General features: G+C 44.3%; 2 protein-coding genes across 13 annotated transcripts in view; one reads left to right on the plus strand and one right to left on the minus strand.

The window, feature by feature from the left end:
- LGALS8 (galectin 8) overlaps positions 1-12,110 on the plus strand; it is a 34,903-nt gene extending 22,793 nt beyond the window's left edge. For 8 of the 12 annotated variants that reach the window (XM_078434178.2, XM_060642902.3, XM_060642898.3 and 5 more), the window contains 9 exons: positions 2,190-2,278; positions 2,958-3,168; positions 4,537-4,656; positions 5,295-5,351; positions 6,312-6,338; positions 6,467-6,589; positions 7,011-7,099; positions 7,852-8,017; positions 10,844-12,110. In XM_078434178.2, the coding sequence (XP_078290304.1) occupies positions 2,190-2,278; positions 2,958-3,168; positions 4,537-4,656; positions 5,295-5,351; positions 6,312-6,338; positions 6,467-6,589; positions 7,011-7,099; positions 7,852-8,017; positions 10,844-10,993 (1,032 nt within the window). In that variant the 3' untranslated portion in view covers positions 10,994-12,110. The remainder of the gene's footprint in view (positions 1-2,189; positions 2,279-2,957; positions 3,169-4,536; positions 4,657-5,294; positions 5,352-6,311; positions 6,339-6,466; positions 6,590-7,010; positions 7,100-7,851; positions 8,018-10,843) is intronic. The other 4 variants (XM_060642905.3, XM_060642915.3, XM_078434180.2 and 1 more) reach the window with 4 other exon arrangements.
- Positions 12,111-13,764: 1,654 nt separating this feature from the next.
- Positions 13,765-27,207, minus strand: part of HEATR1 (HEAT repeat containing 1) — a 49,501-nt gene continuing 36,058 nt past the window's right edge. The window contains exons 32-45 of the mRNA XM_060642897.3: positions 26,005-26,165; positions 22,553-22,599; positions 22,313-22,436; positions 21,568-21,708; positions 20,787-21,073; positions 19,910-20,060; positions 18,912-19,070; positions 18,619-18,753; positions 18,371-18,475; positions 18,113-18,281; positions 17,456-17,610; positions 16,374-16,532; positions 14,864-14,972; positions 13,765-14,051 (exon numbers count right to left, since the gene is read on the minus strand). Coding sequence (XP_060498880.3) covers positions 13,963-14,051; positions 14,864-14,972; positions 16,374-16,532; positions 17,456-17,610; positions 18,113-18,281; positions 18,371-18,475; positions 18,619-18,753; positions 18,912-19,070; positions 19,910-20,060; positions 20,787-21,073; positions 21,568-21,708; positions 22,313-22,436; positions 22,553-22,599; positions 26,005-26,165 — 1,991 coding nt within the window. The 3' untranslated portion in view covers positions 13,765-13,962. The remainder of the gene's footprint in view (positions 14,052-14,863; positions 14,973-16,373; positions 16,533-17,455; positions 17,611-18,112; positions 18,282-18,370; positions 18,476-18,618; positions 18,754-18,911; positions 19,071-19,909; positions 20,061-20,786; positions 21,074-21,567; positions 21,709-22,312; positions 22,437-22,552; positions 22,600-26,004; positions 26,166-27,207) is intronic.

Consider the following 27,207-nt stretch of genomic DNA (forward strand, 5'->3'; position numbering starts at 1 on the left):
TGGAGTCCACCCACGACCGTCGTGTGGAGCGACACTGAATAAGTAACCCTGAAACAGGCGAAGCGGGATGAGTCAGGAAGTTCTGGGAGAAAACACTAAACTCAACGAGTGGGGCTTAAGCTTCTGGTATCGTCTCCGGAGCCATCGTAACCGTGTTTTAATTTTTTTCCACATGAATTATTTGCGAAGCATCAAAGCTTGAAGTTGCCTACAAAGTCATGCCCCTCTCGCTTTTTCAGAGGAGCAGTTTTGAGTTGAGGCTGTGGGCTGCAGGGCATTTTGTGTTACCTGGCCCAAGTCCCTCGAGAGTTACATCATTTAGGGTGCTCTCCCGAGCAGAAAGCGTTCGTCCAGATGCCGGACACAGCAAGGGACTAAAATGTTCAGCGCTGTTGTTTCCTAGACTGGAACAACTGAGTAACGATTGCGAAGAACTTACTAGCAGTGATGGGAATAGATTATTGGTCTCAGAAAGCCCTTTCCAACCCTAAAATTATGCAACAAAAACTTGCGGTTATAAAAATATAAACGCTTATTTTCGGGAAAATATAAAAATACAGGATGAAAAACACAATCCCGTCCCTCAAGAAAACTATTAACATTTTTGGCTTATTTCTTTTTTTAATGTTTATTATTAACTTAGTTGGGATCAAACCGTGTGTAGTTTTGTAGGCTCTGTTCTCACTTAATATTATCCCTAACATTTTTGCATTATTAAACATTCTGCATCAATAGAATTTGAACAGGCGTAAGACTTGAAGCTACAAAAGCAGGTCTCAGTTTATTAAGAGACTTAACGCCGTGGAAGGGAATCCGCCGCGGCCGGGAAGATCAGTGTGCGAGCGGAGTGCCTTCCACGTTCTCTGCACAAAACCCACGGCTTGGACGGGCGTCTGCGGCCACACCGTGCGCATCTGGGGGGTGTTCTTGGGCGTGACGGGCGCCGCTCGTCTCAGCCGCCCTGCCCGCTGCGTCTGCCGTGAGGCCAGATGCTCGCCGGCCTCGGTTACTTCCGGTTTTCGTTCATCTCTGCTCGTCGGTTAAGGCCACGACCCGCGCCGCTCGTCCTGCGTGTGGGGCTGCCAGAACCCCGGCACCGGGCCGGTGGGAGCGCGTTCGTCTGACCTCGGTCCTGGGGGTGTAAAGGAGCCGGCCCGCCCCGTGCAGCTCACGGGCCGGGCGGGGTGTTCGGTGCCACGGCCCAGGGTCGGGAAAGGGCTCCACGGAGGAGACCGCGCTTGAGGCGAGAATTTCAGCTTAGGAGCCACCAATCCGCAACCACTTGGATGTGCCCGCTCTTGTTTTAGGCCTCAGCTCTTGGCGACCGGCTACCTAGGAGAGGTTTTAGCATGCGTGTCACAACTCGGGGGAGCTTGGCGGGAGGTATGATGGGGTCTGGCCGGCTTGGCTTGCTCCGACGTTCCCGAGTGGAAGAGGGTGGGGGTTGTGATGCCGCAGACGCAGCCAGTGGACGGGGAGCCTGTCACCCCTGCGGAAGGGGAGCGACAAGATCTGATGGTGTGTCCGGCCCCAGACAAAGAGGTGGGGCTCCGGGTGATGAGGGGGCAAGAGGAGACACGGATACCGTGTCGAACCCAAGCCCGTGGCCGGGACCGGGTCAGGCCTGTGGGGGGGGGGGGGGGGGGCTGCTGCGTCCGGAGAGGCCACAGGCCCCCAGGGTCATCCCTGAGGTCTCGTGGTTCTGGTTTCCAGCAGGGCCGGTGAGCTGTGGGCGGGAGGCCTGGCAGGGATTAGACACCCCCATCCCAGGTGTGGGGGAGGGGCTCACCTGGTGCCCCTCTACAAGCGGGCCGGTGAGTGTCCCGGTCTCCATCAGTGTGGGCACGGGACCTGGTGTGGTCTCATCCTGCCGTCGGGATCATCCATGGAATGTTAGGAAAAGGGGAGGGGGAGGGGACCTGACTTCCAGCACGTTGTTTTTTCTAGATCATAATTGTCCTATTAAGTATCTTATTTCACAGAGCCCCCGGCCAAATAAAATGTTCTGTGAACTTTCAGCTGTGTCTTTTCCCACAGAACTCAGGTGTATAGATATTGTCACTATCTCGGCTGTTGCAGCAGTGATCTGGAAAATGCTAGATTCTGAGCAGATTTGTATGCAGACTCTCAAAATGTAGTCTTCCCGTTTTGTTTATGTAAACGTACATTTGTTACAATCATTTTTCTAGGTAATCCCCTATGTCGGGACGATTCCTGAGCAGTTGGAGCCTGGAACTTTGATTGTGATACGTGGGCATGTTCCTTGTGATTCGGACAGGTAAAAACCATGGTGTGAGATGGAGGAGGTGACTAAGCTGTCTTCTCGTGACTGTGGAACAACCACAGAAACTGATGCGGGGGAGACCATTTCGATACTCTTGAGGCCAAGGTGCCGAGGAGACTGGAATGAAGACCGAGATCAAAAAACTTGAGTTTTTCATTTTATTGTTCGAAGTGTGGTTGGAATATGATCAGATACACGGTTAATGACAGGGACTGTGGTCAGACGCCAGGGACGAGGTCTGGTTGCCGTCTGACACCCCCACGGCATCTCTGAAGATCGATTTCGGGCTGTTTTGTCTGATGCTCGCTTTGGGCACAAATTGCGGACTAGGCGGCATCGGGGCCGGGCCAGCTCTCTGTGGCTGATGCTCGGGTAACAGTGGTTTAAATAAGTGAAAGTGAAGTCTGAAGGAGAAAGCCCAGACATTTCCAGGTGACTCCGTCGTCTAGAGAAGCAGGCTTCGGGGTCACCGTTCTCCTGTCCCCAGGGCGAGGTCCTTCCTGTTTCTCCTGGCTCGCGGCAGCTAGAAACCCGGCCCTCGCTTCCATGTTCTGGGTAGCTGGGTGGGTGCGCGGGGGTGAGTCGCGGGTCACTCAGCTCGCCAGGCCTCCACCTGCAGCCCGCCCCCTGGCTGCCCGAGACCCTCCCTCCTCACTCCTCCTCACTCCCGCAGGTTCCAGGTGGATCTGCAGTGCGGCAGCAGCGTGAAGCCCCGCGCCGACGTGGCCTTTCATTTCAATCCACGCTTCAAGTGGTCCGACTGCATCGTCTGCAATACTCTGAAAAATGAAAAATGGGGATGGGAGGAGATCACCTACGACACTCCTTTCAAAAAAGAAAAATCTTTTGAAATTGTGATTATGGTGTTGAAAGACAAATTCCAGGTGGGTTTGGGAGAATGAAGGTAATGAGAAGCGGCACCCAAGGCAGGCTTGCGCGTTGGCGAACCCGCCCTTACGTTACTTAAGTCAAGAGAAAGAGTGGCTTTATCGTTTTGCCCTGAAGTAGGGGCGCGGCGGGTACCTAAGTGTGGGCTGGGACGCAGCTTCTGCCTGCGCCTCGTGGCATCCGGAATTGTGGGGCCGGGGCCTCCAGACCTCTTTGTGTGGCATTTCTGCTGCACAGCCGAGCTTACTTCTGAATTGGCGCAGAGCTGTATCAATTGTGGGAGAGTAAACTGTGGTCACCGTCACCCGGGGAGGGGGTTGGGAATCTGGAACTAACATCGACGGGGAATCCTGCCGCAAGTCCTTCAGGATCGTGAGATTCTAGATCCAGAGTTCTTAGAAGTGCCACCGCTGGCTTCATCGAGCGGTCTAGACACAGTGCTCATAGTGCGTACGTGTGATGGAAAGCCCTAGAGCTTTGGATGCACCTGCCTGCAAGCGCCGTAGAACCTCGAGCCCCCCAGACTAGAGAGAGATTCGCACAATTTAGCGTGAAAACCTCCCCATCTCGGGCGCGGACTCCATTCTCCCCTCCCTTCCCCGGCTTCTTGGGCGCCTGTACCTGTATCCTTCTCGAAAACTCTTGTTCCTGTCCTGTTGTGCGTTTTCCTGTGTTTATTTTACGTGCCAAGGGGATTTTAAGCTCCTTGAGGTCCGAGACCGTTTCGTATCCTGCTTGTTTTCCCGACATTCCCTATTTGGGAGGGAGGGACAGGGAGTGGGTTGCCGTCAGGCAATGTGCTGCGGGCACTCACGGGAGTGACTTGATCACAACAGCAGCCCTTTCTTCAGGAAGAGCTTTGTCCTGCTCTAAGCAGGAATCGCAGATAAATTGAGTAGCTTGCCCATGTCCGTTCATTCAGGATTCAACAAATATTTACTGAAAGCCTGCCACGTGCAGCGTCCTCTTCCTTGGAGTGTGGTCCTCAAGGAGAGCAGGTGGGCAAGCTTGCCGGGCGGATTGCTAACCTGAGCTCACAGGCCTAGGGCATCCGGGGAACCTCTGAACCCCGGATGCCTCGTGTACACGCGTAGGTGCACACATGCATGCAATATATTCATGAATGCCTAATTGGTGTGGAGGGAGAGGGTCCATGGTGACTAATCAGATCAGAGCTCAAAGGAAGTTAAGAACCACTGCTAGTGTTATGGATGCTTTCAGTCACAGTTTGATCAGACGTGTGATGTGCAGACCTGGGGGAAGAGGTATAAAATGAAACCCAAGGAAACGGGATTTAAATTTGGACACGTTAACGTATTAACTTTTTTTTTCTGGGGGTGGCGGGGTGTTCTGTGTCCATCTAGGTGGCGGTAAATGGGAAACATATCCTGCTCTATGCCCACAGGATTAGCCCGGGGAAGATAGACACTCTGGGCATTTATGGCAAAGTGAATATTCACTCAGTTGGTTTTAGCTTCAGCTCGGTGAGTACCCTTCCATAGCTTGGGGTCTTTGATGGTGTTTTCTGATGAAATGGTAGCACGTATCTTTAATTAACATCTTCCTTTAAGATAAAAATACTATAAATGTCTCCATCATGAGTATGTTGATTTCCTAGAAACAAAGCTTTCAGACTAGTAGTGTGCCATTTAGCGCTCTAATGTCTGTAGGATCTTAAATCTAGTATGGTTCTGACAACAACAATAAAAAACCCCAACAGTAATTACAAAACAAAACCCTTTGGAACAGGGGCTAATTCCCTGACACAGGAGAACAGTGGAGGATTTCTCCTGAGATCACTTCCTAGAAGCGGAATGTACTGAGAGGGTATTTGCATTTTAAGTTATGACAGATACCGCTAGCTTGCCCTTCAAGAAGATTCTAGCAGTGTGCAGTCTCAGCAGCTGTGCCCATTTGTCACATTCCTCTTGACACTCGTTCTTAGGCTCTTTGAGGTCTGCCCATCTGATAAGGGGGCAAAGGACACTAATGTTAAGTGCATTTTTGGATCATGATTCTCAAGCCTATTTTCACGTTTAACACTATTTGTAATTCTTTTTGAGATGTCAGGGAGGTTATATTTAGAATTCTGACGGATGTCAAAAATTAATCTTATCTTTAGGATTTAAGAAGTACCCAGACGTCTACTCTGGAACTGACAGAGATAAGTAAAGAAAATGTAAATATTCAATCTTTTAAATAACCACCAGTTTAAAAATGTTCTTTTAGTTGTCAAGTAAATCAGGTGGCAGGCAGGCTGAATTTTTAAAAGTTATGTTAAAAGAAATTTTTTTTTTTAGTGTTCATTTTTGAGAGAGACAGAGAGACGCCAAGCTGGGGAGGGGCAGAGAGAGAGGGAAACACAGAATCTGAAGCAGGCTCCAGGCTCTGAGCGGTCAGCACAGATCCTGACATGGAGCTTGAACTCACGAACCGTGAGATCATGACCAGAGCCGCAGTCGGACGCTTAACTGACTGAGCCATCCAGGCGCCCCCCAAAGTTATGTTTTTAACTTGTGAAAAATTGTTTTTAATATCAAGAAGGTTGGAGTAATCATTTGCAGACTAAGGCATCTACTTCTGTGGGACCAGGCACTGGAAGTTTTGCAGATGGTTGAGCCATCAGTGTCTGTGACCACCACCTACCGTTCTTCTGTAAAAAACCTCTCTCTTAACTGTTGAGTAAACTGTCTCACAGTATTTATAAATGTTGAACACAGTCAGCACATTGGGAAGCAAACTCCCACATGTATCTTCTCCCCTGTAGGAACAAGTACAGTCTAAACACTGAGTCTTTGTCATTAATAGAAAAAGTTACATCTTACTGATCTCAGAGCATGTGACCTCAGAGAATATAATCTCAGCATTTTGGGAGCCCCTTGGAAAGAACAAGTAAAACATGTGTAAAGTTCATGTGTGGTCCTAGGACTATAGGACTATCAGACCGTGTTCCCAGCCTGAGCACCCTTCACAGCCCGATACCACACCTGTCAGCATAGGCCGCTCGCTGTGTGTCACATCCAAGGCCAAGCGGGTGCTACTACCCCGGGTTCTGGCCATTTCAACCAGTAAGATCTGACTGCTCATGTTAAAATTTTTCCCTTTCAAATGTCTTCATTTTGACTTTCTCTTCCAATAGGTACAAAAGTCTGGCACATCACAGTTTGTAAGTATTTTTGCCTAGGTTATAATATATGGAATGTTTTCTAGAATCGCCCAGGAAATGAATAGTTTAAACCTTGGAAGCCAGCTTCATTTTTTCCACACCTTATTGCAGAACTGTTTCCCCAACAGCCTAGTAATAGAGGAGACATTTCTAAAATCGTACCCAGAACTGTCTGCACCAAGAGCAAAGGTTCGACTGCCAATCACAGTTTGACTTGCGCCAAAATACTACCTACCAACTGTTTGTCAAAGGTTTGAAGAGCCAAAAATTTTCTTAATTCTGTTTAACAAATTAAGTTTTAATTAGCTGGTATATGTAACTTCCACCCTCAGTAGAAACCCACAGGCGCCACTTTGCACTTCTGTGCTGATCCTGGACAGATAAGAGTTGGCCGGGCGTAGTCTCTGAGCCAGGAGTGTGCTTCCTTAACGCCTCCCCTCAGGCAGGACGTGTGGCCCAGCTGCAGTCCCCAGCGCAGGCAGGTCCCGTGTCCCGTTAACCTATTTCATCGCGTGAACCGTTTTCGGCGAGTCTCTGCCATGAGCCAGGCGGCGCCGACCACTGGGGTTTTACAGGGTCATGGCCTTTAAACGTTAAAACGTGTCTTTGGACAGTTGTCCCACGAGACCCCTTTCTGCAGGCTTCCTGGTGCCGACTGTGGTCTCTTTACAGACTCTGCCATTCGTTGCGAGGTTGAACTCCTCGATGGGCCCTGGACGAACTGTCGTCATTAAAGGAGAAGTGAATACAAATGCCAAAGGGTCAGTACCGTTGTTACCAATAATGGTGCGAAGAGTTTGCACGTGTCTCTCTCGTTGCCTTAGACCCCAGCCAGTCTTGTGGGACAGGCGGGAGCCGCGTCCCAGTCCTCACCTGGAAGCCGAGACCAGCAGAGCAAGAGCTTCGAGGTCACGCCGCTAACCAGACTGTCTACGGCTGGTTGGGGCAGAACCAGGACTCAGGCCCAGTGTTCTGAGCTAGGCTTTTTGCGGCCAGACAAGAGGGTGGCATTTTTGTCCCCACCCCCGCCTGCCTTGTAGAACTCCAGGGCAGCTGAGAGGTCAGATAACGTTGGTTAGGGCCCCTCACCGCATGTGACTTAACGACCTTTCCTAGAGATGTTCAGACTTCTGAAAGCTTGAAATTAGCTATTTCCTAGAAAATAGTACATTTCCGAGAACAGAACACTTGCGAGGACCCCATCCCCCTGCAGCCTAAAGTAACAGGCGTGCGGTTTACTTGCTCTTCAGCTGCTTCCCAACCAGACCTGTGGCCTCAACACTGAGGCTAAAAAACTATAAATTTTTTTATATTTTTATCTTGCAAAGAATGTATTTACACCAGTGGAGCGATAACTGAATTTAAAATTTTACCTCATCTGCATTCCTGTCTGTGTGCATACATGTGTTTTGTGTTGTGATCAGAGTTCAATTCTGATTGCTAAAATGGCAGAAACTGCACTTCCTTCTACTTGGTTAATTAGGGTTTGTTTTTTTTTTTATTCTCTCAAAAGCTTTAATGTTGACCTAATATCAGGAAAATCCAAGGACATTGCTCTCCACTTGAACGCACGCCTGAATATTAAAGCATTTGTAAGAAATTCTTTTCTTCACGAGTCCTGGGGAGAAGAAGAGAGAAATATTACCTCTTTCCCATTTAGTCCCGGGATGTACTTTGAGGTAAGATGATCTTATGGGACAGGAAAAAGAATCTTGGGAGGAGGGGTGGGATAAATGGTCTACTTACGTCAAGTCCTAGCTTAATATGTGGAGGTAGCACGTAGTTTTTGTTTACGTGGAGACTGCATTATAAAAGGGGCATTCAAAATACAATCAGTCTAAATGGCACAGCCAGCAGAATACTGTATTATTTGCCCTGGGATTCTTATTGTGTGGCCCATATTAGTTCATAGGAATTTGAGGAATAGGAATTTTAACAGGAGCCTTGCCTCAGGACTGGAAAAACACGTTTAGGACAATCTCCTGTGTACATGAGCACACAGGAACTAGAAGACTGCCTGCACTCTCCGTCGCGTGCCGTCTTGGTTATAGGTAGCTTTAGGTGGCAGTCCTTTCTTACGGGGAGTTTGTCCTGTTTGTATATATTCAAGGAAAGAGATGTTTAGACCCTGGAACTCGAAGGTCAGGTAACTTTTTTAGGGCCCCTCATGTCGTGTGACTTGAGGACATACTGTCCCGGGTCCCCCAAACGTGTGAATATTATGGTGACACAACCTTTCCGAAAACGTTTCTGGATGCTGAGCAGACAGTAGTTTCTTTGACGCGGACGCTGGGTGGCTGGCTAGGTTCAATCACTAGTTGAGGTGACGTACTGCCTCCCATGGTCATTTAGGGTCACTGATTTAGGGTCCTGCTTCTACATTTTAAAACTGTCACTTGCTCTGGACCAGTAGGTTGAGTTTTTGAGCACTCATCAAAACCAGTTGTTAAAAAGCAGGAACACCAAGACTGAATAAAAGACAGCAGCTGGACATGAATGTGTATTCCTAAGTTCTGGTATGTGGGGTAACAGTTGTGACCTCATCATAGGAGGGTCCCTGGAAATTGCGGATACTGGTTTGGAAGTCAGAGGCATGCAGGAGAGTGAAGTTAAAGGTGGGTTTTCCAGATGGAGGGGATGATTTGAACAAGTCACTGGAGGTGGGGAGGGCAGCACAGGGGTTTGTCGGCTTGGCAAGAATCCAGGTATAAGAGGCCACTTGGGGCTCACTGGAGGGAGACAGAAGTGACTGCTCCAGAAGGAAGTGGATCCTTGTGGTTGGTGACAGGAAACCAGTGACTAACCTGCTTTTTGATCTGGGCCCCATCCATGTTTGCTACTGGATTAAAATGGAAAAGGACAAAAATTCCTTTAAAATCTTTTCCTTAGTTTTCTACCTCAGGAACAGTCATTACCTCGTGTTGGATTATTTTTAAGTTTCTGTAGTGATCGATTTTTCTCTGCTTCAGACTCCTGCCTTTTTAATATGCTTTTATTGAGATCCTTGGATTTTCCCATTATGCCATTACTTTGATTTTAACCAGTTATCTTCTCTTCCCTGTTGTTTCAAATTCATTTATCAGTTCCAGCTACTCGTTTAAAAAATACCTTTGTCTTGTAACTTCATCTGTGAGTTTTGTTTGTTTTAATCAAATCATGTTCTTACGAGCTGTTCTGTAACATCAGATAGTTGTGGGGGGTTTTGGGACTGTCTTTTGCACATGGTTATGGTATCTGTTCTGCAGGAGTGCATCTTCCAGGCCGCGTGCCCTTCTTTTCCATCGGTAATGCAGGGCGCCGCACCTGCTGTGTCGTACGGTGTTGGTGACTGACGGACCTTCCCACTACGTGCCTCTGATGCCAGCTTGTTTTCCCTTCTGGGCGTGAGGCCGTTGTTTTGTGTTCTCTTGAGATTTCTGTTAAATGTACGTTACCAAAGGTCCCTTCTGCCTGGTTGAAACTGGGATTTCCAGCACTGTTGTGAGGATAATGTGATTCCAGTTACTGGTATTTTCCTCGGTTCTCTACATAGACCTAGAGCCTGTTTCTGTCCGTTCACTGTTTTAGCCAAGGAATCGCCCCCGGCAGCCATTTATCACCAGTCAGAGCAGAATAAATAATCTGTTTCTCTGCAGATTCAGATTCTGCCTCCGTCTGGCCCCCGGGGGTGGAGCCAGGTGCGAGGCAGGCTGAGCTGCTCTTCAGAAGCTTCGTGGTGCAGGTTCACCAGACTGGGCTTTGCGGTGTGGCTGGAGAATACACGGTAGCGTGGTGGCCAGGCCGCAGCGGGAAGTGTGAGGCTGGCGTGTCAAAGTGATTTAAAAGGACTGTAGTTTCTTTTGATGTTCACGGGTTTGTGTTAGGCAGAGACCGCTCTGAAAGGCTAGCACAGAAGGCTGCCACTGGCCACGGACGTGAACTCACTCTGCCAGAAGGCCAGTTGCTCCAGAGAGCCACAGAATCCCGAGCTTGAGACACAGGTGGGAGACCACGATGTGTGGAGCTGGGGTGGAAATGGAGTCAAGGTTGCCACGCGGCTGTGCAGTCCCGGCGAGTGCCCTAAAAGCTCTGAAATTCTCTACTGTGGCATTTGTCTAAGACCCTGTGGTTTAAGGCCGAAGAGTCGTGATCCAGGTCCCTTGGTTTCTAGCCTGTTACTCGCAGTCAGCTCCTCTGTAAGGGTCAAGATGGCTGTTTTCCTACGTCATTACGGTTCCCAGACACGGGGAGGGGAGGGGGGTGTGGGGAGGGAACGACTTCCCATTTCGCTGGGAGAAGGTGCGGTGGATGGAGGGTGCTGAGGGAAGGCAGGCCTCGGGCCCCGGGGACAGCGTGAAGCTGCAAGCGTGCTCAGAGTCCCTTCCCCAAGTGGGATGAGGCAGAAGGTGCCACTACTGGATACACTGTAGTTAGAATCTTAGTAAGAAGGGCCGTTAACACCAGCGGGCTGGGAGAACTGCCTAAACCGAGGGAAGCCACTAATGTTGTGTGTCCTTTCCTTCCAGATGATAATTTATTGTGATGTTAGAGAATTCAAGGTTGCCGTAAATGGTGTACACAGCCTGGAGTACAAACACAGATTTAAAGAGCTCAGCAATATTGACACGCTGGAAATTGATGGAGATATTCACTTACTGGAAGTCAGAAGCTGGTAGCCGACACGCTTGCTACAAAAACTGAAATACAAAATGGCTTATGTGACACTGGCCTTGTTAAAGTGCATCTCACTATTATTGTTTATATTGTTAAAATGAGCTTGCATAACAAAGTCCTCCTAGGTGTTCTCAGTCTTGCCACGCAGCAGCAGCGTGGCTTTGTCTAGCCACAGGGTAAGGAAATTCAAGGCAACAACAACTGACAGCCATTATTCAGGCCTTTCTGTTCTCTCTCCCACCTTGACTTCCTTTTTTAAATGCGATTCAGATTCAATAAGTATCTAGTAATACAGTAGCTAACACACTGAGTACTTATTTCCTGCCAGCACTGCGCTAGAAGCTGGGGATATGTGTATACGGTGGAACATAATACCACTCTGCTCCCTCTTGAGCTCAGAATCTTTTGGGCTCTGCCCTCGTGTCACCAGTTTTTCTATAGGCATTAATCGTATAAAGTAACCAGAGACTTAAAAGAATTACTCAACTGTTAAGTCACCTAGGCACGAATTTACGAGACACTATTCCTTCTCTAGCTATTGCTTTCGTAACCAGAGTTCGATCATATCCCGTAACTGAAAGGATCGACGTTGCCCTTACATTTGGCAGTTTTCTTTAACATGATAAATATCTAGCTCTGCTAGCTATAAGCATTGCCAAAGAAATAACACTATGATATCCGGACACAGCGCAAAGTCAAAAAAACGCACCAAAACAAAAACAAATGGCATGAAAGTTAAGTTGATGTCAATCTGAAGGCCATGGATGTCTATACCAGTAAATGCTTACAGGACTTGCACTTGGAGTTAGAGGTCTACACGCACTCCACTAGAAAGTTTAAGGTAGATGATTTCAATCTGTAAAACGTTTATGGGTGTAACAAAGCAATTGTCAAGATTAGATTTAATGATTGTTCATGAAATAGGCACACACTATCAGAAAATAAAATACACCGAGACCAATGAGGTAGAGAGCAGCAGTGTAAAAATCTGTTGCTTGTCTGCATGCAAACAAACCCCACTTCTCTGCTCTTCTAAAGATTAGTCCCTCATCAACAAGCCAGATCAAAACATTGTTCTACTTTAAGTGATTAAAATCAAACCTGTATCAGCAAGTTAAATTGTTGCATTTCTGTAATTTTTTCATTCTTTGAAGTGAGTTGGCAGAAGTTCTTTATAGAATTCTTACAGGTCAGATCTTGTCACAGGAAATTTCAAAGGCTTGGGAGTGGGGAGGTAAAAAAGTTAAATTAGTTTGATCATTTTATCATGTCAAATTGCTACGCCAAATATGCTGCCAGGGTTTAGGACTATTTTCATTACAGATTTTGGTTAGATATTATTTGTACCCATATACTGAAAAGAATACCACTACCAACCTGATTTTTTAAAAGTACTCAGTGTAGAAGATTCTGGCACGTGATTCTTTTCTATTCATGTTAATTTATCATGTTACATCTTGCCAAGCTCACGGCAGGGTGGAGTGGGGTCCCAGCTTTCATTGGGAGAATTGAAGAAAGAATCCCCCAGGGTTTTGGTTATTTTTTTTCCTTCATGTAAAACATCAGAGGGCGTGACTCAGATGGAGACTATAGGCCCCTCAGGAAAAAAGCCCCACATACATTGTTTCCTCTAATTCTTAAACATACTTCACTTTTTGTTTTACGTGGAGCTGTTACTAAGACGTAAGATTGATTCTTTGACAGAAACAATACAAAACAATAAGATGTGATTTGAAAAGAAGCTATTAGCATTTTACTGATTAATCTTATCAAAACATTTTTTAAAAGGGAGTACGCATTCCTAGCAAGCTATATCTCTACAACTACAATTCAGCCTTTTGCTTCTTTGTCACAATTTGGCATGAAATTTCTGTAATAAATTAGAACAAAGGCTTTCAAACTAAAACCAGGGGATAGTTCTTAGATATTTTAAACTTATTTTTAAGGCACAAATTAGACAAATCTGTCTTTATTGAAGGTAGTTTATTTGAGCCTTTCCATCAGGGATTAGAAAACTTGAAAGTTCCAACGCGCCTGGGTGGCTCAGTCGGTTAAGCGTCCGACTTTGGCTCAGGTCATGATCTCATTCGTGAGTTCGATCCTGCACTGGGCTCTGTGCTGACAGCTTGGAGCCCGGAGCCTGCTTCAGATTCTGGGTCTCCCTCTCTCTCTGACCCTCTTCCACTCACACTCTGTGTCTGTCTCTCTCAAAAGTAAACAAAAAAAAAGACAAAACTATATTATAAAGTTTGAAAAAAAAATTTGATACTTTCTCATACAAGTAATTCTTGAATTACCATCAGGGGAAGTGTGGCCATTTCTAATTCTGGAGGAGCCATGCCACCTAGTGTTTCTGGGCCTTTTCTATCTGTGGGATCTGAGAGCCTATTGCCTCTGCCCCCACCAAAGACTGAAGGGTACAGAAGACAATCCTAGTCCTAAGTAGAAAATGCATTCCAGAACTAATTCCCACTGTGGCCACGCACAAAAATTATGGCTGAAGTATCATCTACCCAAAATGTGAAAAGTATTCCAAATAGCTTTATAGTCCAAAGCATTGGTGCTGAGTAACTGTCACTTTCTCGAAGAGCTACCTTGAATGAAATCCAACATGGATACCACGTACGTAAGATAATCCCTTTACGGGAAAAGTTAAGGCTTTAACTGTCTAAAGATGAGGTGCCTTTACCTTTGAGTGCTAAAATTCACCAGGTCTGTGATATCAAGAACATCAATCAGAAATGACTGTGACAAATGCTGAGACAAACAGCAGTCTGTATAAAAATAGGCATCGTTTACTCTTACTGCAGTTCCGTACAAGGGGCGGGAGGGCGGCACGCCAGCTGGTTTCATACAGAAGTCCGCGCAGGGGTGAGGGCACCAAAAGTAATATGGTACCAAACACCCACAAATAAAAACATGAATAAATCCAACCTCTGAACAGAGTAAGAAAGCCCCGAAACCCGGAGTCTTAGAAGTAGCTCTGGAGTGGCTCCCCCAGTACGGCCTCCAGCTGCTGGACGGTCCTCTGGCACTGACGCTCCACTTCTTCACATTCATCTAAACACAAGAATGAAAACTGCCTCAGTTATCGTTAGTCTAATTCTTTAGCTCTTGCATCATCTGGCCACCGTTCAAAGGACGGAAATGAAACCTGCCCACGAAGCAGAAAGCACGGCACCCTCCTTGCAGCCCCCGAAAGAGCGGTACACAGTGGGAATCCCAACTTCTAGTGACGCCCCTGCTCTAGGCCGCAAGACACACCGGGGGCATGTACTTGTAGACGAGCGCTTGTCTGCTCGCCTCCTCACCCCTGCTGATTCGTGCGGCCTGGTGGCAGGGCGTTCGCCACGCCCAGAACTCTGCAAACCTGGCCTGAACGCCTGTTCTACCCGTCACACTCACTTTGTTAGTTTATCAAAATCCTTTGAAAGCCTCCAGTTTCTTCCTTTATAAAACAGGGATAATAGCACACACATCGTGAGGACTGAATGAGATCCTCCAGGCAGAGCATGGAGGAAACGTTGGCTGGTATTAACAGGCAGCTAATCTACTGTGATCTTATTGGCACTTCTGACACAGTAAATCTACGGGGACTAGAATAATCACATAAATGTACGAGGATAATGAGAAACATCAATAAATGCAAAAGTAAAGGTGGTGGAGATTTCCTTGTGGACAAGTTTCAGATGATCGTGGGGTGGCCACCTAATACGGTCTCTCAACCCTACTCGAAACGAGCACCCCGCCTCCTGTCTGCAGTGTGAGATGTGGAGGAGGCAGAGGATGGGGTTCTATCCAAATTTCCATGATCACTGGGCACATTTTCACAGAAGTTTACTGCCATTATTTCTTACTAGTTTAGGAATTACCTTCCATCAATTCAGCTAAGAAAGGAATGGACTCTGGCAGCAAGACAAGGTAATTCTCCTGTAGTTTTTCAGCCAGTGCTAATACTGTAATCAGAGCAGCAAATCGAACCTGAAAGAGAGAAAAAGGTAAAGAAAGAGGATTTAACCCCTCCCCCCCTCCCCTGCCCAGGACTAGCATTGCTACATTTACATCTCACAACTGTCTAACTTGAGACAGGCTCCGACTTTTTAAACAAACTGGTTCCCCCTCTGTCCACTCCACTTCCATCTCAGAACACCAATTTATTTAACAACTTGGGGTCTGTTTATAATACGGGCAACCTTATACGAACCAGTGTTTTTTAAAGTGTCTTATAGTACTGCAGGGCTTAATGTGAGTACCTTTTTCTAACATTTTCCTTTAAAAACAACAATCAAAAAGGCACACACAGACTCAAGTATGTCATCAAGTTTACGTGCACTGAAGCTCATGGGCTTGCTGGGCTGGGCGATGAGGCCGCCTGGCCCCCCTCAGGCAGGACCCCTCCCTCCCGACTACAGTGGTGGGAGGGGCTGGGCATTCAGCACGGAATTAAAAATAATGTATCGTGACTTCCTGATCTGGGAACTTAAAAAAAGTCTGGGTGTTTCTCTTTTCCTATTTCATATACCTAATTCATATATTCTCTATTTCATATTTCTGGTCTACGGAATGCAAGCAGCGGTCTGGCTCTGTTAGTGGTTCACTTTGAAACAAAAGCTGTACTAATCCTCTTTCTGGTTTTGGACGATTAAAAATACTTGGATAAAGCAAAATGATTTCTTTAAAAAGCCTATGAACTACCTATGTTCAAGCCAGACTTTTTTTGATATTGTACATTCAAAACAAAACATTAAGACAAATTTAATGCTATAAGCTTGTAAGAACCTACAATGTAAAATCTGGGGGTTCATGAAAATAGCCTCATTGTTCTCTCCTGTAATAAATGTTGTATGTTTCAAGTAATAAATCTTTTGACAAAATTCTGCTTCGGTCTGCTTTATTCACTGAGGTTCTCGTATGCTAATTAGACCGAGAACTGGTGACTGGAAATGGAGACACAGGCAGGGGACTGTAACTTCGTTCATCCTCGCCCACGTGAGTGAGTGTCCACCACTCCTTATTTTCCATTATTTCACAAAATCCTAAGCCTGATACACATGACGGAGATAATCCATTGCTCTAGCTCAAAGGAATGTTCTGTGAACAGACTGAAAGACAGTCTCTGGGAGCACAAAGACATTTAAATATGTCACTACTTGCGTCTAACACACCGTGGGGGTGGGGGAGAGGACTTCTATTATTTATAAATAGCCTTTAAGTAAAAACCAAACATTTCTCAGGCTCAAACTTCTGCCCAAAAGAGCAACCTCCGGTCCTAGAAGACAAGCAGCTAGTTTACCATGGGCCTACAGCCACGACCTCTTTGGGACTGTTTGGTTTATATGGGGAACGCACGCAGCTTCAGTGCCTGTCAACCACAGCGCCCACCTTGGGTGAGGAGTCTCTCGTCTTTAGCAGAATCTGGTAGTTCAGTGGTTTCCAAAGAGAGTCGTCTGCCACGGCCACGGAAAACTGCGCTATGCACGGGATGAGGTGCTTTGTCACTCGCTCCTGGAACCGTTCTTCTCCTCCCAGCCTGTTTTCTAGCTATGAGGGAGACAGGGACTCTGAGCAACAAGTTTTCTGTCTGAAAAATTCCCAATGTATAAATAAACTTGTTTACTCTTTCATATCAGCAGGCTCGATGACCAGGTGTGTAATTCTAACACTCTCTAGAGCAAATTTACCACCTTTTGGAGCTGAGGCAGACTGTCATGGCCCTTAGCGTCACCCCTCCCTCCAGGAGAACAGCTGAGAGGCTTTCTTCCAGATGGCGGCCCAGTCCTAAAACATTCTCAATAAATCCAATTTTAGAAAATTAAAAATCTAACCATGAGTCCTTATATCCTGCCTTCCATTTGAAACCTTCAAAAGTAAAACCTGGTGTATGCCACTATGAGGATAAGTTCTGTACATTAAAAATAAAAAAATTTTGAAATAAAAATTTCATTAAAAAAAAAGCCTGGAGAAGAAGCTCTAATTTTAGTAGATATAAACCTAGTAAAACTTTAACAGTGAATCAAAAAGAATGAAATCTTGCCATTTGCAATAACGTGGATAGAACTAGAGAGTATCATGCTAAGCGGAAGAAGTCAGAGAAAGGTAAGTATCATATGATTTCACCTCCATGTGTAATTTAAGAAACACAACAGATGAACACGGGAAGAGAAGGAAGAACAAGATAAAAACAGGGATGCAAACCATAAGAGACTTTTAAATACAGAGAACAAACTGAAGGTTGCTGGAGGGAAAGAGGGTTAGGGATGGGCTACATGGGTGATGGGCACTGAGGAGGGCACTTGTTGGGATGAGCACTGGGTGTTGTATATAAGTGATGAATCGCTAAATTCTACTGAAACCTTATTACACTATATGTTAACGAACTTGGATTTAAATAAAATTAACAAAAAATTTAACAGTGATGGCAATTTCCTCATCGTTTGTCAAAAAGATGGGTTCCATGTGGTTACCTGGTCCACCAGGGGCATCATCAAGGCTTCTGCTCTCTCTTTACTGAGAAAATGCTGAGTATCAAAAAGGAAGATTTTATATAAACAGTTCAAAATAAACTGCAATAGCAAGCAGCACTTTTCAGGGTCATTGTCAGAGTCAAAAAACGCTTCATCTGTAGATGGGAAGAGTAAAAGTGAAAAAACAGTTGATTTTCACAATTTAACCTCCAATGTTTAAATTCAAATCACTATTAACACTACAGTCAGAAGAATATTTCTAAAACAATACAGAAAATCAGGATGAAGACATAAAATGGGCAGCTCTCGGGTAAGTGGCTCCTTCTGTAGGAGTCAAGATTCTCAGTTTAGATCACTTAGTTTGGCAAGTTAAATTACCACTTATCAAGTGGGTAGCTTATTAGCAGTAAAGAAAACACCAATCTTAACATTTTAAAGTTACTTCCAATAACTTAGAGTAGCACATACCATTTACCTTACTTTTACTTCTAAGTGAGTCAATTGTTATTAACATGTTTTCATTCTGCTCAAGTCAAGACTTCAATGCCTACTGACTGATTATGAAGTAAAACCTTCACCCTCCTTATGCTTACTGTACCTACTGTGCCTTGTGTAAGGTACACAGAGCAAAGGCATCGACTGGAGTCAGCTACCAACCTGTTTTGGAGATGTTCACCTGGTTCAAGGTGTCAGCAAAAGGCTTCACCAAGTGGCCAGCGAACAGAGTAAAAAGCCCTTTAAGTTTTTCAGCAATGTTATCTGCCAAGTTGTAAAATGTCAAAAGTCTGTCCTTCGGGGCATCCTCTGTTTTAGCCCAATCAAACAGCTAAAAAGATAAAGTAATATCAGTTTGTTCTACATATCTTGTAACATTTATGTATGGGTACAAAGGAGACGTGGAAGGAGCAAGCTTACTTTAAAGAACAAGGGCCTGAACGTGACTTCAGAAAGTTTCACCACCATGGCTACTAGACAGTCAATGATACAATTTTCGGTCTTTCCAATTTCCTCCAGATCATCCTGAAAAACAGAAGATTAGCCAGATTACTAACATGTAGCTCTAAATAACTTTGGCAAGTAAAACAGATTACACAGCTAGATTTTTCTCTGGCTCTTAAACAAGTAGATAACTTTAGGATCTGGGGAAGTGGAAATAAGCTTACTTCAGAGTGCTGTGCTCGGAAGTCCAGGGCTTCCAGAAAAAACACGGTTAGTGGAGCCTGATGGGAGGTGAGCTCTTCCTTCTTCATGACCCCAATGTGCTCTTGCAAGATGCTCATAAATGGACGCATGTGCTTCTACCAGTAACACAGTAAAGACACATGCCAATTTTAAATATTCCGACTTCATTAGTGTGTTTATCAATTAAATAACCATCCTCTTCTTTAAGTGAAAACTTAGAAATTTCAGTACCACATCTCCCCTCTCCAAAGTCTAAAACCCAGTATGATCTAACCTTCCAGTTCTTCTCAATTTGTTTGTACGTTTTGTTGATCGCTGGCAGTAAGACTCGGGGTGACAGTGTGGTAGCCAGTGTCTTTTTAAGGGACGTGATGCGGACATTAGCTTGTGAGGCAGAACCCATTCCACCAGTGATTTTCTCCAAATGAACCACCTATAGGAATACAGAAACCATGACCAAAGCCAGTATGAGAACTCACTGACAATGTCTGCACACTTACAGAAGTCAACCCAGAGGCTAGCGGCTGGGGAAAGCTCGGAGCACTATCGCTTGACAGAATTCCTTTCAAAGCAGTCTTGAACATCTGTAGATACAAATGAACAGATGCCTCTTCCCCAAGTGGAGTCAGGGATGCAGGTAAATGGTGGAAGGCAGAAGAACACAGAGCACTCAGACTGATGGGTTTTTTGTTTTTAAAGAGGACAGGAATCCAGAGACCATGAGAAGAGTCAAATGTGTTTGTTCTTGCTAAAAAATCTATCTACAAACCTCCTCAGATGTAGGGGTCCCTTTCTATAAAAAGTCTACCTTCAAGCCCTGGCTACAAGAGTGTGTGAATCAGCTAAATTATTTTCATCATGGCAGTTGAAGCTCCTAACCTCATAATGGCAAATGACCAGTACAACAGAACAGAGTGAGGATCGTTCTGGGGCACTGTCAGTTAGAAATGCCCCTTGCCCACTGCCCATGTGCCAAGTAACCACTGAACAGCAATAGAGGGATTCTGATTTTGAAAGACACCTTAGGATGAAAACACCCTTTACATTAGAAGCAAATAGGACACACAAGTTTCTACAAGTAATAAAAGGCAGCTCCAGCCCAACACGAACGATCTCATGGAGGGGAGAGAAAGGCAATAAAACACATTCTGCAAAATCAAAAAAGAGATGAGCCTTATAAGAAGAAAGCGATGACCATTTCAACGTCATGACCAAGCAGGAGGGATGATGGGAGAGAAAACGGGCATAGCATGTTGAGGTACTGTGGCTTACCTGGGACAGGACACCTTCTAGGTAAGGGCTGATGAAATGGGGGAGGGTCTCCACAACCTTCTGCAGGGCCGCCAAAGCACTAAGCAGATAGACCTCACCGGAAACCAGCTCACTGGTGTTTTTCATTGTTGTCAGCAATGATGGCATCAGGCTAGATATAAAAAAGCAAGAGTTTTAGAGTAACTTTAAGAACAGAGAATGGAGAAGTCACTATGCAAAACTCCTAATAACTGTGCCCGCTACATCATGCTATGTCACAGCCGACAAAATGTGTCTACACATTTTATGAGACTCAGAGCAAGAAACCTCCCAGTAGCAATAGTCAGTCATTTTAAAAAACAACAGGGACTTTCAATTTAATGCTTGCTACGTGTTAGGCGCTGTGCAAAAAGCCTTACGTGCACCCCCCACCGGAATCCCATGAAGTCGGTCTGGTCTCAGTTTTAGAGATGGCAAAGCTCTAACAGACCAAGTAACCTGCCCAGGGCTGCACAGCTAGAAAATACCAAAGCCAAGGGGGAAAGTCAGGAGCATTCAACTCTGAACCTGGGCTGCACGAGGCAGCTTTTGCCCAAACAGATGGAACACCCATCGCGGGGCTTCACCCCTTGCTTCCTAGTTACAGCTGGCCAAGGGGGAGTGAAAAGTGGAAGGCAACAAACATCATAAAGGAAATTAGAAAGTTTTTAATTAGTGGTTTTTAGTTTGAAGAAAAAATTAAATCTTTAACAAATCTAATCTTATGTAACCTCTACTGAGAGGCAAAAAAAAAAAAAAACAAAAAACAAACAAACCCAAAAATTGCTAAGGTATTATCTTTCAATTTGTACCAGAAACCCCACATGATGGCTCCTGTTCCAGGTCCTAATCAGCATACCTGGGAAGCTGAGGGATGGCCAGCGCCTCCAGGGTGGAGGTCACCTCTGCCACGCACAGCAGGGCACTTCCCAAGACATTCTTCTCTTCTTTTGTTTCTGGTGCAATCAGTTTCACAGCAGCGCTCAGCACGGGGACAAAAGGCTCTGGATTTTCTGCACCAAAATTCTTACATAAAAGCTTTAGAGTATATAAAGCTGTCTGTCTGTTTATTGCTTGTTCTTCCGTCTTTTTTTTATGCTGCACAATGGCCAAAAGGACTGGAACCAGTTTTAGGAAACGATAAACCTGAAGAGGTCAGCCAAAAATTTTAAATCATTAGAGCTGCAGAAAAAACATACTAGTCCGTCTTTTCCATTTTTTACTGCTTGCGACTGCCTGAGGCCCTGTGCCACACAATTATACACAAGCAACTGTTTCCCTATCTGCCTTCTTCACCACTGAGCCAGCGTATGTGCTTGTGACCCATTTGGGACGTATTTACGTAATGCATCCACTGGTGTGGAGTAAAAGAGGATTGGATCATGCTAAAGCTAAGACAACGTAGGGTCCAAATTAGCAACAACTCTATTAGGCTGTGAGTCCATTCTAAGAACTCTTATCCCAATTCCTATTAGAATTAACATCACATTTTAGAAACACGTCTACTGGCATCATATTCAAATACTACTATACTTATTTAAATCGTAGCACTCAGGGAAGTGACAAACTCAAGGGAGTTAAAATACAGCTCTTTGATAAACCAGAGTGGTGAGTGGGTATGACGGACAGTCTTCACTTACAATGGTCTTTTTCCAGGATGTATGCTGCTGTAGCTTGTTGTTCAAAAGATCCAGTGCTTTCCGGCGGACAGATGGCAGCGGGTTACCCAGCAGCCCTCTGATCACAGCTATGAAGGTTTCCGTGGGCAGCAAGGCATTGACCTAGACAGTAGTTTTACATTGAACAAAAAAAATTTTAAAAAGGGAAGATCCATTCAGATTAAGACTGATTTCTATTTGCTGCATACCTTCTAGGTTCCAGGCAGTTTATGCCCTTTTAACTTCTTACACTAACCTTTCAGGTAGACATTACTAACCACATTTAAAAGGGAAACAAAAGAAGCAAACAAACAAGAAACGCCGATGCTAAGACTAAGTGAACTGCTCAAAGTCTTATAGCTAGATTTTGAACAGTGATCCTAATGTCAAGGCCAGTGATATTTCTAATATCCCACATACTCTACCTAAAGAGCTATTTTTCTTCTATTCCACTACATAAAGTAGAATATTATACAGTATTAGATGACTCAATCTTAAAGTATCTTTTTAGTCAAGCACATGCTCTCATAATTTGTAGGTAAATAATCATTTTCAGATGAATTTATCTCCAGCCATCAAGAGACTCTTTTCCGAGAAAAATGTGAGCTGCATTATGGTAAGAAAAACTATCACTAAGTTTATTCCTAAAGTAAAACTTTCTGTCAAATAGTTTCACGATGACATAAAACCAGCAAAACACAGTGGATGGGGAGAAACGGAAGCCTACCTTATCTAACATGTCGTAAGCTTTACTAAGCAGTGCCCGCCAAAACTTCACAGTTAGCTTGTCTGCATTTTTCTCCATGGACTGTGCTACAGCATTAATATAGCCAAGAACTGTTTCTAGCAACCTAAAACAAAGGAGGCTTATATGAGAGTTTTGTCCACTATTCTTCCAGCATTTTGTTAAAAAGTTGGAAATTATTTCCAAATAAAAATTTTTAAAAAAATTTAAAAAGTAACATACCTCTGTTCAAGGCCTTTTAAAACCTGAGGACCACCACTTTCAACCACCTAATTTTTAAAGAAAACATCATCAGAGCAGTATGCAAGCTAGAAATAAAAAAAAATCATTTGAAGTATATACAGTGAAACTCATCCGTAAGACTATTCAATTCAAACCTCCCAGGGACCGTTTTCTGACCGTACAATTTAATCAGGTTGAGACCTTCCCCATCAAACTGTAGTAACTCTAGTCCCTTTCGTTATTCTACTCACAGAGTGATTATACTCTATAGATACCTGTGATTTCTATAAGTACTAGAAAGATTCAGAAAAATACAGCCATCTACACTCGTTTACCCACTAATTTTATGAAATGCTTCCATTAGCTCCTAGCTAACTGCATGACATTATGAACGTTACAGATGCCAGCGTAATCCCTACCTCTCTCATCCCTTCCCTTGGTTAAGTGCCCCCAGCCCCACAAACTTGAACCTGCCGTTAAATGTCAGAGTCTACGCCACAGTCAGCAACATGCTTTTCTGGGAGTATCAGAGTTCTGAGATCTATCTACAGAGATGTATGTCGTTTTAGTGTTCATTTAACACTCCTTGCATACATCACGGTACACACCATGGCATATCTGCTCATCCATCTGTTTACTATGGATGTTTAGTTTACGTCCATTTTTCTGTCAGTGAAGACATTAGAAAAGAACATTTTTATATGTTTCCTTGAACAAGCAGGCACTTTTCTGTAGAGCATATACCCCAGAAAGGGAACGGCTAGATCACAAGAGATGCGCATCTCCAACCTGACTGGAGACCGCTGATTGCTCGCTTTCTGAAGCGGCTATCTGGAGACCTAACCCACAGTGGGGTACACAAATCACTGTGTCCCCGCAGCCTTGCCACTTCCTGCTATTAAGGGCTTTTAAACTTTTGCCAGTTTGATAGGACATCACAGTGGCATCGCATTTAATCTGCAATTCCCTTCCTTACTAGAGAGGTCACCTTGTTGTATGTTAACATTAGCCATTTGTTGTGAATTCATGTTCTTTGCCAGATGTTCTCATAGGAACTGATACTTTTTAATTTATGTCTGTGGCTTTCTTTTCATTTTGTTTATGGTGGCTTTTTGTTGAAATGCACTTTTACAGAAATTCCTCTGTGTTCCTCTGGTAACAATGTTCTCATTTCCTTCTAAGTGTTCCTTTCCACACTGAAAGAGTAATTTTTTAATCTACCTAAAATCACACTGAAGTAATTTTTTAACCTACCTAAGATTGTCTTTTGTATGTGGTATGAGGCCAGTCTTTCCCCACATGGAAAACAAATGAAGCCCATTCTAGTAACTGGACCGTTCTCTTTTCCTAACTCCTCTGTAATGCCCCTTCCACATGAAAGCATTTCTTCCATGTGCACAGGGTATGTGTCTAGACAGACCGGACGCGGTCACACTGACCCCCCTGACTGATCTGGCACCACCACTGTCCTTGGCAAGCTCACTTGAGACAGAGCAGGGTCTACACTAATCCCTATCAAGCAAGCTACCTGAACGAATCATTTGTTCTAGGAGTTTGCTGATTGTTTTCGGATTCTTACACATCGTTCTTTTGCTGAATAGAAACAATGACAGGATATCCTTGTTCCAGACTTTATAAAATCTGTCTCATTATGAAAGGTGATGTAAAGCAGTTTCTGGTATCTTCATTAGGCCAGAACTTCATTAGGAAGTTCCCATCTATCTTGGTTGCTAAGAGGATTTTTCCTTAAATCATAAGTACTGAATTTATTACGTTATTTTTCTACAAATACTTCAATGATCACATGGTTTCCCGTTGACCTGCTCACGCAGGAGACCACAACTCAGACTTTCTTATTAATGTTCAACCATTCTGATGTTCCTGATCCTTGTCTGTTTCTTTAGGTCTTCATTTTCTGTATTTCCTTGTTCTCTGTTTAAAGTTTAACACACAAACAGGAAGGCATACAAATCACACATATAGAGCTCATTATATTCAGGTAAGGAAAAGAGCCTATTAAAGCCTCTTCTAAGCATTCCAGAATCCTTCCTCTATTGGACCCTCATTATTGCTTATTCCCTCCTTCCCAAAGGTAAACACTGTCCTTACTTCTACAACCCTAGATTTGTTCTGCCTGTTTTTAAAGTTTATACAACTAGAATCATAGGGTATATTCTTTTGCGTCTGCCTGTCTTCTTTCAACATTACGAGATTCACTCATGTCCATTTTTGATGACAGACCCTTTATCCACTCCACTGTTGATACACACTTGGCTTGTTGCTAGTTCTGGGCTACCACAAATACTGCTTTTATGAACGTTCTTGTAGACGTCTTTTAGTGCCTATGCTCATACATTCTGCTGGGTATACAGGCATACCTTGAAGACACTGCAGGTTCGGTTCAAGACCACCACAATAAACAGAGTATCACAATAAAGCAAGTCAAATAAGTTTTTCGGTTTCCCAGTGCATACAAAAGTTACATTTAGTGGCACCTGGGTAGCTTAGTCAGTTAAGTGTAAGACTTCAACTCAGGTCATGATCTCACAGTTCGTGGATTCGAGCCCCGCGTTGGGCTCTGAGCTGACATTATGGAGCCTGCTTGGGATTCTCTCTCTCCCTCTCTCTCTCTGCCCCTCCCCGACTCGCGCTCTCTCTCTCTCAAAACAAACTTTAAAAAAAAGTTGTATTTACACTAACTATAGCCTATTACATGTGCAATAGCATTATATCAAAAAAAAAAAGTACCCATGTTATGTACCTTAAAAAATACCTTATTGCTAAAAATGTTAACCACCATCCGAGCTCTCAGCAAGTCATAATCAGTTACCACAGATCACCGTAACAGATATAATGAAAAAATCTGGTGACAGAGAGACATGAAATGATCAACTGCTACTGAAAAAATGGTGCTGGGAGACTTGCCTGATGCAGAGTTACTACAGGCCTGCGATTTGTAAAACGCACACTATCTGCGAAGCCCAGTAAAACGTGCAATATGCCTGTGTACCACTTGAGATGGAATTAATTGAGTCGCAGGGTTGATACATGTACAGCCTCACCAGATCATGCCAAATGGTTCAGGTACGCTCTGTTTTTTTCCTATTATCTTTTTTTTTTTTTTAATGTTCTATTTCTTTTTGAGGCAGAGAGAGAGCATGAGCAGGGCAGGGGCAGAGAGAGAGACACACACAGAATCCGAAGCAGGCTCCAGGCTCTGAGCTGTCAGCACAGAGCCCGATGTGGGGCTAGAACCGTGAGATCACAACCTGAGCCGAAGTTGGACGCTTAACCAACTGAATCACCCAGGCACCCCTGATTTTTTTCTATTATCTTTAAAGGCATGCCTCATGTTTTCATATTTGCCAATCTGTTTTTACTAGTTTAAAAGATAGTTCCTTTAGAAAAAGCAAAATCATCTTGTCATAAACACATTTAAAAGAACACATCACCTTTCTGATAAAATTATTAGAAGCCAGGAGCTGAGACATGAAGGACACGGACAAAAATTTAAAATGCCGCAGCTGCTTGCTCGTGTGAGTGTCTATATTAAAAATCTGTAGCACCTCTTCTTGTGATTCACTTTTAGTTGATGCTGCTTTGGAAACAGCTTCTGAAAAAGAGCAACAAGGACAAGTGACGTCACTCATCTTCAAGCAGAATCTTTACAGACACAGACATAATGAGCGTAGTAAAAGGGATACGATTTTGAGAGGAATTTGTGAATCTGTCACAGCCCGCTTTTCCTCTCCTGAATTAGTGAAAGATGCGTATTTACCAACAAAGTATCCAAGGGCCCAGAGAAGAGAGTAAGACAAAAAAAAACCAAAAAACAGGACAACCGAGACAAGCAAATGAAAGACAAAGACATTTAAAAAGGAACCTTTAAATGTTGCCTCCATTCCCAATTCTGAAGCCTCAGAAGTATTTACAGGTTGGCTCACAACAGTCTGAAGGAGGGTCATCTCTAGCCTTCAACATTTAATTCTCAAAGTTTAAAGATGTATGTTCTAAAACTCTGTAGAATCCTATATCCAAATTAATATAAAAGGGTTTGAGGGTGCAGTGATTGGGGAGTCCACAGTGGGCCACTTACAAACCACTCACTGTCCTAGAGAGTGACTCAAACTGAAGGTTTCTCCCGTAAGCAGTCACCACACACGGCTCTCCAGGCTCCTGGTCTGTCCCTGCCAAACCTAAGCAGACTGTGGGACCACAAGCCCGGCCAAACAGCTGGCCACACAGAAAACAGTCTCCATGGGGTCCTTAGTATCTTCTTTCCAATGCTCCTTGCTGCTCTGTTTCAAAGGGCAGAGAACTAAGAACACATCAAACCCTTTCTTAAACCAGTCTAATTGGTGCTGCAATTAGTGGAATTTTTTTCAAGACTCACATATATGGTAAAAATTTAATATTTAGTTACCAAAGTTGTGGCACCTGTTTTTTTTTTTTTTTCTTGTCAACGTCTTCACAAATATTCTAATGAGAAGTTAAGACACAGCTAATACATTGCTGCTAACCTGCTGTCATTTTACTACAATTCATCCTGGATATACCTGTAATACTCCACAGCCAAAACATCCACACAAAAGGACAGAGGTATAAAAGCCAATGTGCTGATTCGAAGGGGCACATGTACCCCAATGTTCATAGCA

Source organism: Panthera onca, chromosome D2, assembly GCF_046562875.1.
Source record: "Panthera onca isolate mPanOnc1 chromosome D2, mPanOnc1 haplotype 2, whole genome shotgun sequence".
Classification (NCBI taxonomy): Eukaryota; Metazoa; Chordata; class Mammalia; order Carnivora; family Felidae; genus Panthera; species Panthera onca.